The following is a 19,098-nucleotide window of genomic DNA, read 5'->3' on the forward strand; positions in this document are numbered from 1 at the left end:
TATCCAAGGTATTTTATTTACTAGATTTGCAATGTCTACTGAACTGTTGACATAAAACGCTTCATGTCTGGTGAATTGAACACCATAAAAGTCCATTATGGTTGAAAGGTTGCATGCCTGGTTAATAAAACACCATGGATGAAGCTGCAGTGCTGCAGTTTTCTTTATTGAAACTTCTAGCAGTAGTCAGTGAAAAATGGACGTCATAACGATACAACTCAAATTGCATTCATGGTGGGTCTATTTTTTATAGACCCATACACTGGAATGAGTGAGTTTGGTGCAAAAATTGGTCTAAGCTCTAACAACTCTGGCTTTTTTTTGCAAACCATCGGTACACAGACACACAGTTGTGCTCAAAATTTAAACATACCCTGGCAGAATTTTTGCTTCTTTGGCCTTTTTTCAGAGAATATGAATGAAAACACCAAAACTGTTTCTCCACTCATGGTTAGTGGTTGGGTGAAGCCATTTATTGTCAATATCTACTGTGTTTTCTCTTTTCAAATCATAATGACAACCAAAAACATCCAAATGACTCTGATCAAAAGTTCACATACCCCATTTCTTAATATCGTGTATTGCCCCCTCTAACATCAATGACAGCTTGAAGTCTTTTGTGATAGCTATGAATGAGGTTATTTAATTTCTCAGATTGTAAAGATGCCCACTCTTCTTGGCAAAAAGCCTCCAGTTCCTGTAAATTTCTGGGCTGTCTAGCATGAACTGCGCGCTTGAGATCTCCCCAGAGTGGCTCAATGATATTGAGGTCAAGAGACAGGGATGGCCACTCCAGAACCTTCACTTTGTTCTGTTGAAGCCAATGACAGGTCGACTTGGCCTTGTGTTTTAGATCATTGTCATGTCCAAGTACGTCCCATGCGCAGCTTCCGGGCTGATGAGTGCAAATTTGCCTCCAGTATTTGCTGTTAACATGTTGCATTCATCTTTCCTTCAACTTTGACCAAGTTACCTGTGCCTTTGTAGCTCACACATTCCTAAAACCTCAGTGATCCACTTCCATGCTTTACAGTAGGAATGATGTTCCTTTCATCGTAGGCCTTGTTAACTTCTCTCCAAATGTAACGTTTATGGTTGTAGCCAAAAAGCTCAAATTTTGGTCTCATCACTCCAAATTACCTTGTTCCAAAAGTTTTGAGGCTTGTCTCTGTGCTGTTTTGCGTATTGTAGGTGAGATACTTTGTGGCATTTTCGCAGTAATGGCTTTCTTCTGGCGACTCGACCATGCAACCTATTTTTCTTCAAGTTCTTCCTTATTGTGCATCTTGAAACAGCCACACCGCTAGTTTTCAGAGGGTCCTGTATGTAGGGATCTGCTTTGGTAGGCAGTGGCAGGGCCGCAGAAATGAGGCAACACACAGGCTTAGAGTCCAAACTTCAGTGGTTTATTAACACTTTAAACAGTAGGCAGCAAAAAGTAAGAAAAAACACAAACATACTCCAGCTTGGAGAACCACTGGTCTCAGACTCACCCTTGCACAGGACGGGCTTAACTAAGCGGCTGCCTGGCCAGCGGCGTCTGCCAGGTGCCATTCCCAGGGTTGCTATGACTCTGGTCAGGAACTTTGCAGCATTTGTAATCCAACAAAAAAAACAGATCAGGCTAACTTCAGCCTAGCTCTTCACATACTCTGCACACAGACCATGTGCCAAACAAAAACCTCTATTACATAGCCCATAACCACACCCACAGGTGAGGTATCTATCACATGTGCAGATCACGTGATCGAGAGATCACTGCAGGTCCTCAACCTTAGGGAAAATCTAGGCCAAACATTATCCTGCTGGGAGAAATATACCTTCCGTCCAGCACTATACCTTTCACTGCACCACATGTATTGCAGCTGATGTTATTTGTGGGTTTTTCTTTGTATCCCGAACAATTTTCCTGGCAGTTGTGGACCACATTTTTGCTGGTCTACCTGACCGTGGTTTTGTTTACTGAGCCCCTGATTTTCCATTTGTTAATCACAGTTTGAACGCTGCTGACTGGCATTATCAATTCCTTGGATGTTTTTTGTATCCCTTTCCTGTTTTACACAGTTCACCTACCTTTCCCGTAGATCCATTGACAATTCTTTTGCTTTCCCCATGGCTCACAATCCAGAAACGTCAGTGGCTGGATGAAAGATGCAAGAGTCTGTCTGGATCCCAAAAACTCACTCAGCTTTTATGCACACACACTGATTACAAGAAACAGGTCACAGGTGAGGATGTTACCTTTAGTAGCCATTCAAACCCATTTGTGTCAACTTCTGTGCACGTTATCAGGCCAAAGTCACCAGGGTATGTGAACTTTTGATCAGGGTCATTTAGATGTTTTGGGTTGTCATTATGAATTAAAAAGAGAAAACAGTGGTTTGACAATAAATGGCTTCACCCAACCACTAACCATGAATGGAGAAGAAGTTTTGGTGTTATCAATCATATTCTCTGAAAAAGGCCAAGAAAACAAAAATTCGGCTGGGGTATGTAAACTTTTGAGCACAACTGTAGATAAGGTCCATATACTAAAACTGCTACATGTTTTATCTGAAAGAAAAGAAGGATAGAACGTGTTTGAAGCACAGATGTGTGAGTGGCGCCTTGTGAGTATTGCAGCTAAACATAATTCAGCTGTTTAGCTGAAACACGAAATGTAACTCATGGACAGCTGTGGGAAAAAGCAGCCATGTTTTTCTTATTGTGCAACCTCTTCCCAACATCCACCATACAGTGGGGGAAATAAGTATTTGATCCCTTGCTGATTTTGTAAGATTGCCCACTGACAAAGACATGAACAGTCTATAATTTTAAGGGTAGGTTCATTTTAACATTGAGGGATAGATAGAATAAAAATAAAATCCAGAAAATCACATTGTATAAATTATATAAATATATTTGCATTTTGCAGTGAGAAATAAGTATTTCATCCCCTACTAACAATTAAGAGTTGTGGCTCCTACAAACCGGTTAGACGCTCCTATTTTTCCCGCTCATGGTGCTCTACTTCCAATGAATCATAAACAATTGGGAACAAAATAGTGTAGCAACTAATGGGCACTCATCATCCCTAAAACTCTCTCATTTATTTGGCATCCATTAAAAATAAACACGCAGCAAAGGAGATCACGAGACGTGTACAGATGACCGTCATTTCGCATATCAAAACGCTTTGCGGATATCAAAATACTTCTACGGGCCTGGATCCATAGATTAGTAGAAGCCATTCAATATGCAAAATGGCTGTCATCTTTTCACATTCCTTGCTGCCTCTTTATTTTAAGTGAATGCCAAATAAACAAGGGAGTTTTATGGATGGTGAGTGCCACGTCATTGCTACACTATTTTGTTCCTAATTGAAATAGATAACTATCCTTAGAAAAACATAAGGGGCAGGTGCTACCCATGTAGTATGGTAGAATAGGTGCTACAAACTCATAAAACAAACAAAATAAGCTTAGCAACACACAAAAGGACCCTGAGGATGTCACATTTGTGACAAGACATGTGGGGTTACCACATACCCCCTTATTCTCCTTCGGTATCCCACCTTGCCTTTTTTGCAGTATTCACATTAGTAATATTTATAACTATTTATATAGTTATTGTTATATTAATTATTGTCATCTTTTATTTGGTTTACCTATTATCTTGGACCTTCATATATTGCACAGTTTTTTCACACTTTTCACGGTGGTTGCTGGGAAGATCTATACAATGTATCCAAGTAAGCAGTGTATGGATTTACCATCTTTGATTAGGCGGAGCAGGATCTGAGTCTACCCAGAGTGTTTGCATGCCCTTATAAAGAAGAGAACACACCGACAGTGACAGTGACAGTGAGAGCACTTAAAGAGGTTATCCACTCATTTTTCATTGATGACCTATCCTTAGGTTAGAACAGGTCATCAATGTCTGATTGGTCGAGGGCATATACCCGGCACCCCCACCATCAGCTGTTCTCTGTGTCGGCAGCCGCCTGCCGAAACTGCTCGATTGCGGAGCTGCTCCGTCTTCTGATAGTGACCACGGCCGAGTACTGCACATCCGCCTCCTATTCAAATCAATAGGAGGCGGATGTGCAGTACCCTGCCACGGCGACTACCAGAAGACAGAGCAACTCTGCAATCGAGCAGTTCCAACCGGCGGCCGCTACCGCCGACACAGAGAGCGAACTCTGACCAAGCAGACATTGATGACCTATTCTAAGGATAGGTCATCAATGAAAATGAGTGGACAACCTCTTTAAGTCCTAGGAGCTTAGCGTGGTTCCAGTGCGTATAGGTTGGGTCCTCTCTGCCCCTATGGCTCCTGCTTCAGCAACCACAGAAAGGAGCCTGGTAAAGAAACAAGATGTAGAAGTTGTCTACACTCCCACATTCATTTTCTTGAAGAGGCGGCTTTTTAAAGGTTTTGCTCCAAGTACGCATGTTATCCGGATTGTTGGGGGTCCAACCACTGATATAATTTCCATACATGGTATAAAACATTTTGCTTTATTGTATTATTTCTGGACATTATATTTGCAGCAAAATTGAAAAAATACAATAAATGTTTAGTTGCTGTTTAAATCACTATTATATTTATTAGTAATTAAAAAAAAACACATCAGTCCAATGGTTGTTACATGTTATTGTGATTATGTCCTTTCTGTGTTATGGGTAAGAAACAATCCTGCATAAGCCTGAAGTTTTTTTCTAGAAGAATGCCTGTTTGTGAAGATTACAGCAAATATGCAGAACAGGTTATAAAAAAAAAACGTCGGAAGGAGCTATTGAAAAAGTTACTGAAGCGCATCTGAATAAGCTAACATTTGATCAATTTTGTAGAGACTTTTTGAGAATGAGATTAACAGGCAAGATCAGTGATTGTAGTGTGTCTTACCAAACATCATTTGTATGCAAAGTGAGAAACTGTCCAAACAACTGATATTTATGATTATTATTATTATTTATTATTATTATTTATTATTATAGCGCCATTTATTCCATGGCGCTTTACATGTGAGGAGGGGTATACATAATAAAAAACATGTACAATAATAATGATAATGCAGTGATAATGCATACCAGCAAGTAATAATCTGTGCACTAGAAGCACAGACTTTTCAACAATACTATTAGTATATTGGTATATTAGTTTATGTATTAGTATGACAGTTTTATTTAGATATTGTTTAGCACTTATTAAATTATAGCGCCCCCTCAATCACAAGACCATGGTGGGTAGAAAATAATGTAACCTAAAACTACAGGTTTTATGTCTGTGTAAATCTGGTAATTGGCTCAAAAGACCCTAAAATAAGGAAACATGGTTAAAGTGAAACAAGCAAAAAAGTAAAAGAAAAAAAGGTATGTCCTAATGAATTTAAGTCAGGTGTACAGTTATAGTATAGTAAAACCTATGCTTATATAGTACATAAATTGTTCTGGTAAGTGTACTAAAAAGGAATCCGTCAACAGGCTTTTGCCTGGTAATCTGAGAGGAAGTATGATGTAGGGGCAGAGATCCTGATTCCAGCGATGTGTCACTTTATGGGCTGCTTGGTGTAGTTTTGATAAAATCACAGTTTTATCAGCAATAAATTATCACTAGAGGACTAGTAAACTTTCTGCCATGTATTTTCCACGGCGGAATCGCATTCCGGAAAAAAACGCAGCATGTTCATTCTTTGTGCGGAATCGCGGGGATTCCGCACACATAGGAATGCATTGATCTGCTTACTTCCCGCATGGGGCTATGTCCACCATGCGGGAAGTAAGCGGATCATGTGCGGTTTGTACCCAGGGTGGAGGAGAGGAGACTCTCCTCCAGGCCCTGGGAACCATATAATTGTAAAAAAAAAAAGAAGAAAATAAAAGATCGTGATATTCCCGCTTCTCGCGATGCTTCCGTTCCCAATAATGCATTGCGAAAATGACCTGTGATGACGTAGCGGTCTCGCGAGACCGCTACGTCATCTGGGGTCATTGCTGCAATGCATTATTGGGACCGGAGCATCGCGAGAAGCGGGAAGACTGCCGGGGACTCCGGAAGGTGGGAATATCACGATTTTTTATTTTTTTTATTATTTTTAACGTTCTATCTTTTTACTATTGATGCTGCATAGGCATCATCAATAGTAAAAAGTTTGTCAAACATTATGTTTGACAAGTGTGACCAACCTGTCAATCAGTTTTCCAAGCGATGCTACACATCGCTTGAAAAATGCTAGCATTCTGCAAGCTAATTACGCTTGCAAAACGCTAGTGTTTAGTGGGAATACGCATGCCAATTCCGCATGCGATATACCCGCCGCAGGAGTTGCGGAATTGCCTTGGAAATTTCCGTGGAAATTCTGCAACGTGTGCACTTAGCCTCAAAGTTATAAGTATTTTGTGGACTTAGTACTCCATTTTTTTTTCCATATATTTTGGCTGTATTCAGGAGTGTCCCATTTTGTGTGCTGCGTAGTCAATCCACTGAATGATTGGACTATCTGGTACTGACTATAAATGGTTCTCTTGGTGGTCTATATTTATCTTATAGGCCGCTTTCAGTGTACACTGTTAATAAGAAGAAAGCTGCCAATTAGTGGTGTGGGCGGGGTTATACAGAGCTCAGCATTCAGAGAATTGGCAGATCTGCAGGGATTTTTTTCAAAATGACAGCAAGTGACTCAGTAAGGGACACATCTCTGGAATCGGGGTCTCTGTCCCTACATTATGCTGCTCTCATAGTGGAGCTAAAAGCTGGTGACAGATTCCCTTTGATGCATGGACCACACGTGCCCTCCTCTTTACTCCTAGGTATTACACTAGTACTGTACTCACGGTATTGCAGTAGACTGCAGCTCTCAGGATCTAATATGTAACAGCCAGTGTTAATACTTTGATAAGGCGTCCATACTGATTGGCTTCCTGAGATCCAACGCTAAGTGCTCATTGGTACTTATGGAATAATTTTAAAATTCCACCGCTGCCCTGCTGTATTTTCCAGTAGAATTATTATTTCAAGGAATACCTATTGCAAACTATTATCAACATTTCTTTTTAAGAGCAAAAAACGAAATTATAATCTCCAATTTAGCTGTGGGTATCGGTATAGAGTGGACACTATTCACATTTTCATTTTGTATTCCTTTGATTGTTATATAGTGACACTGGCACATGTGTTCCAGAAAGCGGACTGTTTGGATTCATGATCAGTGTTACGGCCATTTTAGGTAAGTGTCTCCGGTTAGTTGCTCTTTGGACTTTTTATGAGCTGGCACAGAGGTTGGGGGATGAATGGGCTGAGCAGTGAGATGTCTAGACTAAAAACCACTGCATGTTTCGGCTCTTTTCATTGTTATGTCAGAAAAAGTATACTTGTCAGTCTTCACTTTAAATATAATTAACTCCTTAACGACATATGACGCACCCTGACTCTGATGCTGGCTCACAAGCTGAGCCCGCATCTTTGCTGACAGTTGTTTTTAAAAAAAAAATGAAAAAAATGTTTTAAGAAATATGATTTAAAATGTTTTAAAAAATGTTGTAAATAAAAGTTCAAATCACCTCCTTTTTCATTCCCCCCATTAAAAATTAAGAAATAAAAATTACACATATTTGGTATCACTGCATGTGTAAAAGTCTGGTCCTTAAAGGGAACCTGTCACCCCTTTTTTTCGATTTCAAATAAAAATATGGTTCAGTTGTGCCTGAGCTCTGTTTTACAGCAGTACCTTTCATATCCCACGATTCCCAACCTTTGCTTATAAAATACCTTTGTAATCTCTCCGTTTTCGTATGCAAATTACCCCGGTCTATTACCCTGGGCCTATTCGCTGTATCTCCCCCCCACTGCCCCGTAATTTATATGCAAAAACGGAGAGATTACAAAGGTATTTATAAGCCAAGGTTGGGAATCGGGGGATATAAAAGCAGAGCTCAGGCACAATTGAACCATATTTTTATCTCAAATCGAAAAAAAGGGGTGACAGGTTCCCTTTAAGAGGTTAAAAACATATAATACAATCTTCAAAAGAAAAGAAAAAATTTTATGTTACAGCAGTCAACAACAGCAGTGAGTCTTGTGTGCTAAATGCTAATCCTTTTAAAAGACATTCAGCACACTTTGTCTTCAAGGGTTCTAGATGGAGAAAGGGTCAGGTTTCCATGTAGGTTAGAAAATCACTATACCTATATACATACACCCTTCACCAGGTTTATTACACCCATTGCTTTATGCCTAACACCATCCCTGAGGGGCATTGTTTGGCATGGGACCTGTGCTAGGATAAAACAGTGTAGCAGTTTTGGAGTGTTTCATTAACCCATTCATGACATATGACGTATATTTACGTCATATGTCATATTCCTTCCTTTGATGCGCGTTGACTTGCTGAGCCTGCATCTTTACCCCACATAACAGTTGATTTATCAGCCGTCATGTGCCTTTAACAGCCCTGTTGTCAATTTCTGACAGCAGAGTTTAACAGGGGTACGCTTTATTTCACTTGCCTATCAGCGCCCCCTATCACGTAATGGGCTCACCGATGGGCACATGGAATGATGGGCTCCCTTGTTGGCATGTGTTAAATCCTGCTGTCAGAGATTGAGGTTGTCTTGACAGCCGGGCGTCTGCTGATGACCCTTATGCCTGTCATTATGATCTTACATTGAAAGCTGGCTAAACCATTTTGGGTCTTGGAAAATGGCGCCAAAAGCAAAAAAAAAGTATACAAATTCCCACATTTTTATTCAAAACTTAAATAAAAGACAAACTATACACGTTTGATATCTGCATACTCGTACTGACCTGGAGAATCATAATGATAGGTCAATTTTACTATATAGTGAACACGATAATAAAAAACCTCAAAAAACAATTGTGGTATTGCACTTTTTCCCAACTTCATTGGAATCGCTTTCCCGTTTTCCAGCACACTATATGGTAAAATGAATGATGTTATTCAAAAGTACAACTAGTCTCGCAAAAAATAATCCCTCATACTGCTATACTGACAGAAATATAAATGTTATGGCTCTTGGAAGAAGGGGAATTAAAAATGAAAAATAAGAAAATGGCCTGGGGGTGATCAGGTTAAATGATAAATAATATATTAAGATTAATCTATGTTTAACTTTCATTTACGATGTTCTGATATAATTTACGTTTGTTTCTGTTTCATCAGGTGCTGCTACAATGTACACAAGGTATAAAATAATCCAGGCTCAAAATTTGAGAATCTCCTTTTTGAATTATTGGTTCAACTTCATGTCATTACTTATTGGAGTTCTTGGCTGCATTGGGATGGGCATTGTGGCTTCTTTTCAGGTGGGTTAGTTGGCCAGCATCTGATAATGGTTACCAATCAGGCTTCAGCTCTTATTTTCTTACTAGATGGTGGCCCGATTCTAACGCATCGGGTATTCTAGAATATGTATGTCCACGTAGTATATTGCCCAGCCACGTAGTATATTGCCCTGCCACGTAGTATATTGCCCAGCCACGTAGTATATTGCCCAGCCACATAGTATATTGCCCAGTTACGTAGTATATTGCCAAGCGACGTAGTATATTGCCCAGTTACATTGTATATTGCCCAGTGACGTAGTATACAGCACAGAGCCACATAGTATATTGCCCAGTGACGTACTATATTGCCCAGTGATGTAGTATATTGCCTAGTGACGTAGTATACAGCACAGAGCCACGTAGTATATTGCCCATGTAGTATATTGCCCAGCTACGTAGTATATTGCCCAGCCACGTATGACACAGGTTAAAAAAATAAAAAATAAACATATACTCACCTTCCGCAGGCGCGTTGTAGCTCTGTCACCTGTGTGGGGTGCAGGCGGCAGCTTCCGGTCCCAGGGTGTGATGACGTCGCGGTCACGTGACCGTGTTGCGGTCACATGACCGTGACGTCACGGCAGGTCCTTGTCGCGCAGGACCTGTGATGACGTTGCGGTCACATGACCGTGTAGCGGTCACATGACCGTGACGTCACGGCAGGTCCTTTCCGCGCAGGACTTGTGATGACGTCGCGGTCACATGACCGTGACGTCATGGCAGGTCCTTCTGCCAGACCATCCTTGCCACCGGAACGTGCCGCTTGCATCGCGAGTAGCGGGAAAGGCGGCGTAGGTGAGTATATAATCATTTTTTATTTTTTTTAAAATTATTTTTAACATTAGATGTTTTTACTATTGACGCTGCATAGGCTGCGTCAATAGTAAAAAACGTGGTCACACAGGGTTAATAGCAGCGGTAACGGAGTGCGTTATCCGCGGCATAATGCGGTCTGTTACCGCCAGCATTAACCCTGTGTGAGCGGTGACCGGAGGGGTGTATACGGGCGCTGGGCAGTGAGTGCGGGGAGTAAGGAGAGGCCATTTTCTTCCGGACTGTGCGCGTCGCTGATTGGTCGTGGGCGTTTTGCCACGACCAATCAGCGACTTGGATTCCATGACAGACAGAGGCCGCGACCAATGAATATCCGTGACAGACAGAAGGACAGACAGAAAGACGGAAGTGACCCTTAGACAATTATATAGTAGATACCCTTTTAAATGTAGAAAGAAGACTCTGATTGGTTGCCATGAACAACTCCTCCCCCTTTCCTATGTAGTAGCTTTAATACATTTCTATCAATGTATTTACAAATATATAATGACGTATGTGCGGACAACCCCATTACGACTTACAAATGTTGATGTCAAATACTCTCCAAATACTGAACGTGTGAACATGGCCTTAGTTTAGTTTACAGTTAACAATGAATTGCTAATCTGTATAATTATGAATGAGATGAAATGACGAAGCAGTTTATCTCTGCTAGCTACAGTAGTTAAAAGGATTGACCAGATCTATAATATTGATCACATATTCTTAGGATGGCTCATTAATATCAGACAAATAGGAGTCCAACACCCAGAAAAGCCCCCCAAATCGGCTGTTATTGGGTCCCATGGTGGACATAAGTACACAGTATACAAAGCAATGGCTCTTGCACTGTGTAAATCGAGCTGGTGTGGGACTAGCTAAAAGCTAATTGGTGGAGGTGCCGAACACTGATTTAATATTGAGGATCTATCCAAAGGATAAGTCATAACTATCGTAGTCCAGGACAAGTTCTGAATTTATATACTCAGTTAACATTCTCTGCATTTCCCCTTTGTTCTCTTGGCTAGAGCAAGCACTGTCTAAATTGAATCTCTGCACTTGCGCACTGACACTGCAGGAGCCCAGAAAGTGCACACACCCAGTATCAGTGTGGGCGTACTCACATACCTCTCTCCTGTTTGCAGTGGCCACTTGCTGCACACAGGGTAACACAGCAGCAAGAGGCCACTGTAGACAGGAGAAAGGAACGAGCCCTTACCTGCACAGATACCATGTGTATGGGTGCCTGTGTTGGCTCCTGCAGTGTCAGTGCATAAGTTCAGGGCCAGGGATTCAATTCAAGCAGCGTTCATATTAGGCAAGCAAGTACTGTCAGCAACATGACAATAGTGCACCGAAGCTCCCTCATTTGTGTATGTAAAAAAATAAAAAGTAAAAACTAAAGTAGTGAAATCTATGTTACACGGATGATTTTTTTAAAGTGGCTATGTCCCCTATATTACTGTATAATTGGTTTAATTTGAGTTTTGGTGGTGACAGACTCCCTTTAAGACAGGTTTCTTTAAAAAGATGAAAATGTCCTGAGTGTTAAAAATGTCAACTTTTATTGACTTTGATGTACTTTGTAAACTGTGCTGTCTTTGCTTCACCACAAGTCATATGATGAATTTAGCTGATTGGTTGTTTGTGAAATAACCACAAAACTGCTAAACCACAGCGGGAACTGAAGAAGTGAAGTTGCCCTCTGTACAACCCCCTGTTGTGGCTGCGTTTGGTTATTGCATCAAACATGGGTATACTACATGATCATGTGGTTTTCTGATAGCACAACTGAGCCTGTAATAACCGTGCCATAATATGTATGTTATCTTACAGGAGACAACTGTCACAGAAGTGCATGAAGTGGGAGCCCTCATGACGTTCATCTGTGGGGTTGCATATATATTTCTTCAATCAATTATCACCTTCAAAGCCTGCCCTCAATGGAACAAAAAGGGAATCTGCTACGTACGAATGACAATTTCAGTGTTATCAATAATTGCTATATTTCCTAGTATCCTTTTCATACTTATTAATTGGTTTTGTTTAGCATCATAAAACATGGCTGTTGTACTTGGAGGAGAGAAGGTTGGTTGGGCTTCCACTTCACCCATCCGTTCTTTGAGTTGGCCAAGGGAACTCATTAGTAGACACCAGGTTGTCTCAGAAAGTTGGGCAGACTGTTGAAGCATGGGTAATGGTATGGATGATGTACGTTATGCTTTGTGAAACTGGGTAGTAGTCTCATCACCTGGCCAAGGGCGCTGTATACAATGTACAGTTAGTGGCCAGATTGTCATGGTTTCTACTTTCCACTGTATGATTGCAACGCTGATTTGCAAGTGAAGATAATAAAACTGGTTGAGCCCAGTTTAAACTAAAAATAATCAAGTTATGTTAGAATTCATATTCTTACTTTGCCAACTATCTTACCCAGAAGATGGCAATCCTATAAATTAGTGTGCTGCTGAGTTCCGACAATATATACTTTACTTTGGCATGTAAAAGTTTGGGCACCTCTGCTGCTGAGTTCCGACTATATATACTTTACTTTGGCATGTAAAAGTTTGGGCACCTCTGGTCAAAATTACTGTTATTGTGAACATGAAGTAGATGAGAGAAGACAAAGTGGCACTCACCCTTCTGTGCAGTATAAGTGTTGTCCTTTATTTGCGATCAACAGATTTCAGACATTTTCTGCGGCGGCTGGTGAGGAGAGGGGTGCGGGGAGTGAACGACTGGACGACGGCCGTTTCGCGCTCTTGCGCTTCTACGGGTCCATGTGTGTCTCTGTGGTGATATCACTTCCTATATATAGGGTGTGACTATCACAGGTGATGAATATACAATTAATCTATCACATTAAAAACAAAGTTACTAAAAAGCGGACTGCACATTAATACAACTTATAAGAAAATTGCCAGATCTAATTTATCATTTAAGCCCAAAGGGCCCTGGGCATTAGCACGCATAATCCATTTGGCCTCACACTGTAATAGTAGTTTGTTGTGATCTCCACCCAGCGGTGGAAACTTAACTATTTCCAAGCCCGCAAAACGTAGCTGGCTAGGATCACTGCAGTGTTTTTCCTGCATATGTTTAAAAAACCGTACACGTCCTTTGCCTGTTAATACCGAATTATAATGTTCACGAAATCTGGTGAACATAGGCCTAATTGTCTTCCCAATATAAAAACGGTCGCACGGACAGAATATTACGTAAACTACAAAATTACTTTTACAGGTGATGAAATCTCTGACATAATGCTCTATTATACCGATTTTTATAGGGTTATTAGTTTTATTCAAATGACAAAAGCTGCAGTTCCCGCATTTATGATTACCCTGTGGTAGGGATTTTTTTATCCAATTATTATTATGCGGTGAAAGGCGATTTTGGACCAAAAGGTCGCCTACATTTTTTGTCCTTTTATAAGCGAACTGCGGCGCTAATGTAGTTAATTTGCTTAAGTCATCATCTCTTTGCAAAACGTGCCAGTTTTTGCATATCGAGGCCTGGATTTCTTGATCCATGGGGCTATGTTTAAACGCAAATGAAAATCTTTGGTTACTATTTGAATTTTTTTCAACATTACTAAGAGCACTCCTTTTGCCCTTTTTTCCTTTTTTAAGGAGGTTTATTTGAGTGAGATTTGCAGCGCGCGATTCTGCTTGATCTAATATGTTTGGAGGATAACCCCGATTAAGAAATCGCGTTTTTAGTTCTGTGATTTGTTTTTTATAATTATCCTCACAGCGGTTAATTTTTCTTAATCTCACCATTTGGCTATAGGGGATGCTCTGTTTTGTGTGCATAGGGTGTGCACTCTGAAAATGTAACAAATTGTTTGTAGCTGTCGGTTTTCTATGAACCATGGTGATTATTTTTTCCTCTTTAACTTCCAGGCTCACATCCAAGAAGTCCAATTTATTTTTACCAAAAACTGATGTGAAACGCATGTTCTCATCATTATTTTCATTAAGGAATGTTACGAAATTGTTAAACTCCTGTTCAGACCCATCCCAAATTACAAAAATATCGTCCACAAAGCGTAAATACATTCCTATATGCTTCAGATATGGATTTAGGGACCCGGTGACATACTTCTCCTCAAACGCTGCAAGGAACAGGTTTGCGTAAACGCATGCCACCGGCGTACCCATTGCGGCACCAATCTTTTGAAGATACCACTTTTCCACAACCTTTGCTGCCCGACCTTGACCTTGCCTTGATTATCTGTTTGCCTTGCTCTTTTGTCTTGATTTGCTAGTTTCCTGGAGTTCTGACCCCAAACTGTTAACTACTATGCCTTTGCCTTATCCCTTTGATTATGACGAGACCTCTTGGTATTTGACCCCAGACCTCTTGACTACCCAGCCTCAAGGCTTCTGCATGAGTAGTGACTAGCATCACATCTCCTCTCTTTTGCTAGTATACACAGTGCTATTTCCATCAATGTAAGTCTGGGGAGCCTCAGAACGATGCTCCATAAACTTGTATAGTGAAAATGACTTCTGGTCTACACATAAACCTCTGTGTGATCTGGTTAGTCACGTGATCCAGATGAGGACTTGAGCAACGTTGTAAACTAGTAAAGACAGTGATTACTAAGCATGTTCAGACTGGGGCTGAAATTCAGCCCAAATTTGAAATCACACAGGCCCATGCTGTTCCCTTCCCAGACCACCACATGGGATATATTACTAATGTTATACTGGATGGAGGAAAGCAAGATTTACACCAAGACCAACATTTCTAATAATACCCGTGGACTGCTGGGGTAAGTGACGGAGTCAGCGAATTTGTGCTCTGTGACAACTCTTAGCAGTATTAACAGTATGGGTGTCTTGATAACACCAATTCTGTTAACTACTTAGCAAGGCGGCCCACGACCAGATGGCCCTTCTGGCATTTGCCAGAATTACCAGATGGCCAGTCCGAGCCTGTTGCTAAGTGTTTTAATACAAATACTCTTCTTTGCAGACATATTTAGAAAGGTTTAGTGGATAAAGTATTTGTCGGAAGTGCTTCTTCTCGTTGCACATGCAATGCTTTGCAGCCAGTATGGGGAGCTCACCACATATCAGTTGTTAATGCTCCTGTGTCATGTCGGACGCTGTTCATACCAGGGCGTTCGACAGACAGCGGTAATTCCGCTTTTGTCCACTATGTGCTCAGTGGCATCGGCTAGATTTTATCTAGCTGGTCCGGGGGTTAATTTAGCTGGTGCTCGGATTGGAAGTTGGGCCACGCCCACTGCCTTTAAATAGTTCTTCTGAACATTGGGTGTGGACGATTATAGCTTCTGTCTAGTGCTTGGTTATCTCGGTCTGGAGTGGTGAGCTAGGAGTTGGAGTATCGTATCTGGTGGTGTATTTCCCTTTGTCTTATTTACTCCTTCCTATATTTGTATTTATTTTGCCCTGCGCATTTATAGTGTATTCCTGAGTGTCTGCGGCGTGGTGTATATTTTCCGTTATCCTTGTCTGTGCTAACTGTGGGTATTGGTGTATGATCTTTTCACTGGGTGGTGGGCGGTGGTTTCAGCCTAGGGTTGAAACAGGAGACAGGGCGAGGGTCGAGGCCTAGACATGCACACCATCAGTGTAAACTCTAGGTAGAGGGTCAGTCAGGATTTCTCTAGTCTGAGGGAAATTGCAGGGGCCCGGGTTATTAGCTCTTGCCCACCTAGGATTCCCGTGACATCCTGTTGAATTTACCAGAATTCTACAATTCAGTGTATGGAAGTAGGGAATTTGTAGTGTTCTCTGCATACACTCTTGTGAACTAAAGGTTCTAATAAAAGGCTAGTCTGATAGGGATGTTAACAGTCTTGCAGTTGTGTCACTTTGTTGTGTGCACTGTTGTGAATTACGTTCTTGGGCTCCATCCTGTGGTTACGAATGGTATTTTTGGGACTTCTGCTCTTGGGCTCCCTCTGGTGGTTTCGAGTGGAACTTAGCAGCTGCTTTCACTAATCGGTTCCCTGGCCTTGTTATTTAACTGGGCTTTTGGCTGTAGTTGATGCCAGCTGTCAATGTTTTTTCCTGTGGATTCAGTTCTTTCCTGGAAGTTCTCTGTTGGCCAGTCCATTTCAGCTTAAGATAAGTTCTGCTAGTTTTTGGGTGTTTCCCTGCTTATGACCTTCTGTTCAGTTTAAGTTATGTCTCTTTTGTCCAGCTTGTCATTATGAAATATTCCGGCTAGTTGGAAGCTCTGGGGTCGCAGATTTGCCCCTCCACACCGTGAGTCGGTGTGGAGGTTATTTTTGTAAACTCTGCGTGGACATTTAGTTTTTATACTGACCGCACGTAGCCTTTTCTATCTCTGTCTATTTAGATAGTATTGGCCTCCTTTGCTAAAATCTAGTTTCATTTCTGAGTTTGTCATTTCCCTCTCCACTCACCGTCAATATTTGTGGGGGGCTATCTTCCTTTGGGGGTTTCTCTGAGGCGAGATAGTTTTCCGTTTCCATCTTCAGGGGTAGCTAGTTCTTAGGCTGTGAAGAGTCATCTAGGCAGAGATAGGAACGCTCCACGGCTATTTCTAGTGTTGGTGTTAGGAGTAGGGATTGCGGTCAGTAAAGCTACCACCTCCTCAGAGCTTGTACATTATTTGTTTTACCCACCAGGTCATTTCAGTGCTGCTTCGTAATCACTCATATCAGTGATTTCTGTCTGTGGAGCTGCCACCTCCTCTGAGCTTGTCCATGATTGGTTTTACCCACCAGGTCATCTCAGTACCGCTCCGTAACCACCAGGTCATAACAGTGCACTGCATGGCATCATAATCTAAAATGCCATACACTATAGTGACATTATTTTCTTTTTAGTGAGAGCTTCCTCTGTGTTTTCCAAGTGTACATACATTAATTTGCATGCAGTATTAATCGCTACTATATTGAGCTGGAAGGTTTCCACTATCAGTAAATTCCTTAACATGTACATCTAATAGTGATAATATGTGCTGCATTTGATGGCATAAAGCTGTACCATTGTACCATTGGTGAGGAGGTATGAGATTTAGTTGTTTTTTTTTTTTAAACTTACTTCAATTGTAAGTCTTAAAATCTTTATACTGTAGACCTTAATGTACCTGTAATTTCTTACTAATAACACTACTTATTATATTCCCTTGTTATGGATACAGCCCTCACCATATCACCAGGCGAGTGCAGTCTGTGAGTGGATTGTAGCTTTCGGATTTGTGACCTTCTTCCTGACTTACATAAAGGAGTTTCAGGTTGGTTTCAATAATAAATCTAAATAGCCTTCCTTATTAATCAAGAGTATATTACTGATCACCTACTGTATTTTTGGGCAGGACCGGATGTTTCAGTTGAATATGTGCTGCCAAACCATTCCTACCTGTGTCAGTCAATTTTTGATAAATTGTTGAAAATTAATGTCTGATTTAATTCTTGTTTATTTATTTTTTTTATCTGTGTGGAGTTGTATGCAGTGAAATAACAGGGATGAGTTATAGTATATGGGTGGCACGGTGGTGCAGTGGTTAGCACTGCAGCCTTGCAGCGCTGGAGTCCTGGGTTCAAACCCCACTAAGGACAACATCTGCAAAGAGTTTGTATGTTCTCTCTGTGTTTGCGTGGGTTTCCTCTGGGTACTCCGGTTTCCTCCCACATTCTAAAGACATACGGGGACAGTGATGATAATGTGTGGAATCTGTAAAGCGCTGCGGAATATGTTAGCGCTATATAAAAATAAAGATTATTATATTATTTTGCATTGTGCACTGTGAGCCTGTACATCATTGTTTGGGGGCATACTGCTCCCCGTATGAAACAGCACAGCAACGTATGCTGTCATATAGATGTACAATGCTTACCTAGAAGCGGTATGAGAAAATATATCTATAAATACCAGTACTCATTATAATGTATGAAGCTGTTTACATGTTTATATTTTTGCGGACCGTGTGTCTGTAAAAGAATCATGGAGACATGTCCGTTTTTTTCTATCTGAGTCACGGATCGAAATTAACCATACAAGTCTATGGGTAAGTGAAAATCAGAACGAGCACATGGATGGCTCAGTGTAAGTCTGTCTGTAGTCCGTGACTAACATTGCAATGAATCTGAGAAACTTTACAACTTATTTATTAATTTTTCATACATTAAAATCACTGATGGTAAAAACTGATTCGCTGATAAACACTAATTAAAACTCGGAAACAAAACACAGATGAAACTTAGACCGTTTTTTTGCATACCAGAAAAATAATGAATATCTGTTTGAGACCTAAAGGACACACTTTAACTTACATTCATCATTTAAAGTCACTCGGCATACTAGTGTATAGGTTGGATTGAATATAAACAACTTTGTGAGAATGCAATATAATTGTGCAGACATATCCTTATATCGCATCTGCTTCTCGTAACAATTATTACATGATGAACTGGTCCTAATAATTCTTTTTCTGATTCTCCTGCAGGCAGTAACTGTGAAAATGTCTATAGAAATCCATGATGATTTTTGACAATTGCTCCATTCAAGTGTTATAGAAAAAAAGGAATATTTCATCGTGACTTTACAAGTCAATAAGAGCTGAACACATTTTGCACTATCTGCTTTGTTTGCAGAGATACAACATTTACTGTATGTGTTTTTGTAAATTATGTCCGTCCAACATTTCTGGATTTTTTTATGCGATGTTTTTATGTTTTTGTTTTTTTTATGAATAAATGATAATCCTGTTTATGGAATTGTTTTTTTAACTTTTACGTGTCATAACCTAATAATATTAACAATAAATTATTGTCTAAAGTTTTGCATTTTACCTGAATGTGGTTTTGTGTGTCATAATCTCTCTGATATGTTAGAAACCTGGGATCACCTGTAGAAGTTACGACTTCATATTATACTATCTTGCATTGTTTATGGCTATTACCATGATGCCTAGAGCTAGTGTCTGACTGGAGCACTTTGGGTCCACCAGAGA

General features: G+C 40.6%; 1 protein-coding gene across 1 annotated transcript in view; it reads left to right on the plus strand.

The window, feature by feature from the left end:
* Nucleotides 1-18,855, plus strand: part of DRAM1 (DNA damage regulated autophagy modulator 1) — a 33,836-nt gene extending 14,981 nt beyond the window's left edge. Inside the window, exons 2-7 of the mRNA XM_077261108.1 lie at nt 7,140-7,207; nt 9,161-9,303; nt 11,974-12,151; nt 17,092-17,150; nt 17,287-17,379; nt 18,592-18,855. Coding sequence (XP_077117223.1) covers nt 7,140-7,207; nt 9,161-9,303; nt 11,974-12,151; nt 17,092-17,150; nt 17,287-17,379; nt 18,592-18,636 — 586 coding nt within the window. The 3' untranslated portion in view covers nt 18,637-18,855. The remainder of the gene's footprint in view (nt 1-7,139; nt 7,208-9,160; nt 9,304-11,973; nt 12,152-17,091; nt 17,151-17,286; nt 17,380-18,591) is intronic.
* Nucleotides 18,856-19,098: the final 243 nt, after the last annotated feature.

This window comes from Ranitomeya variabilis, chromosome 5, assembly GCF_051348905.1.
Source record: "Ranitomeya variabilis isolate aRanVar5 chromosome 5, aRanVar5.hap1, whole genome shotgun sequence".
Taxonomy (NCBI): domain Eukaryota; kingdom Metazoa; phylum Chordata; class Amphibia; order Anura; family Dendrobatidae; genus Ranitomeya; species Ranitomeya variabilis.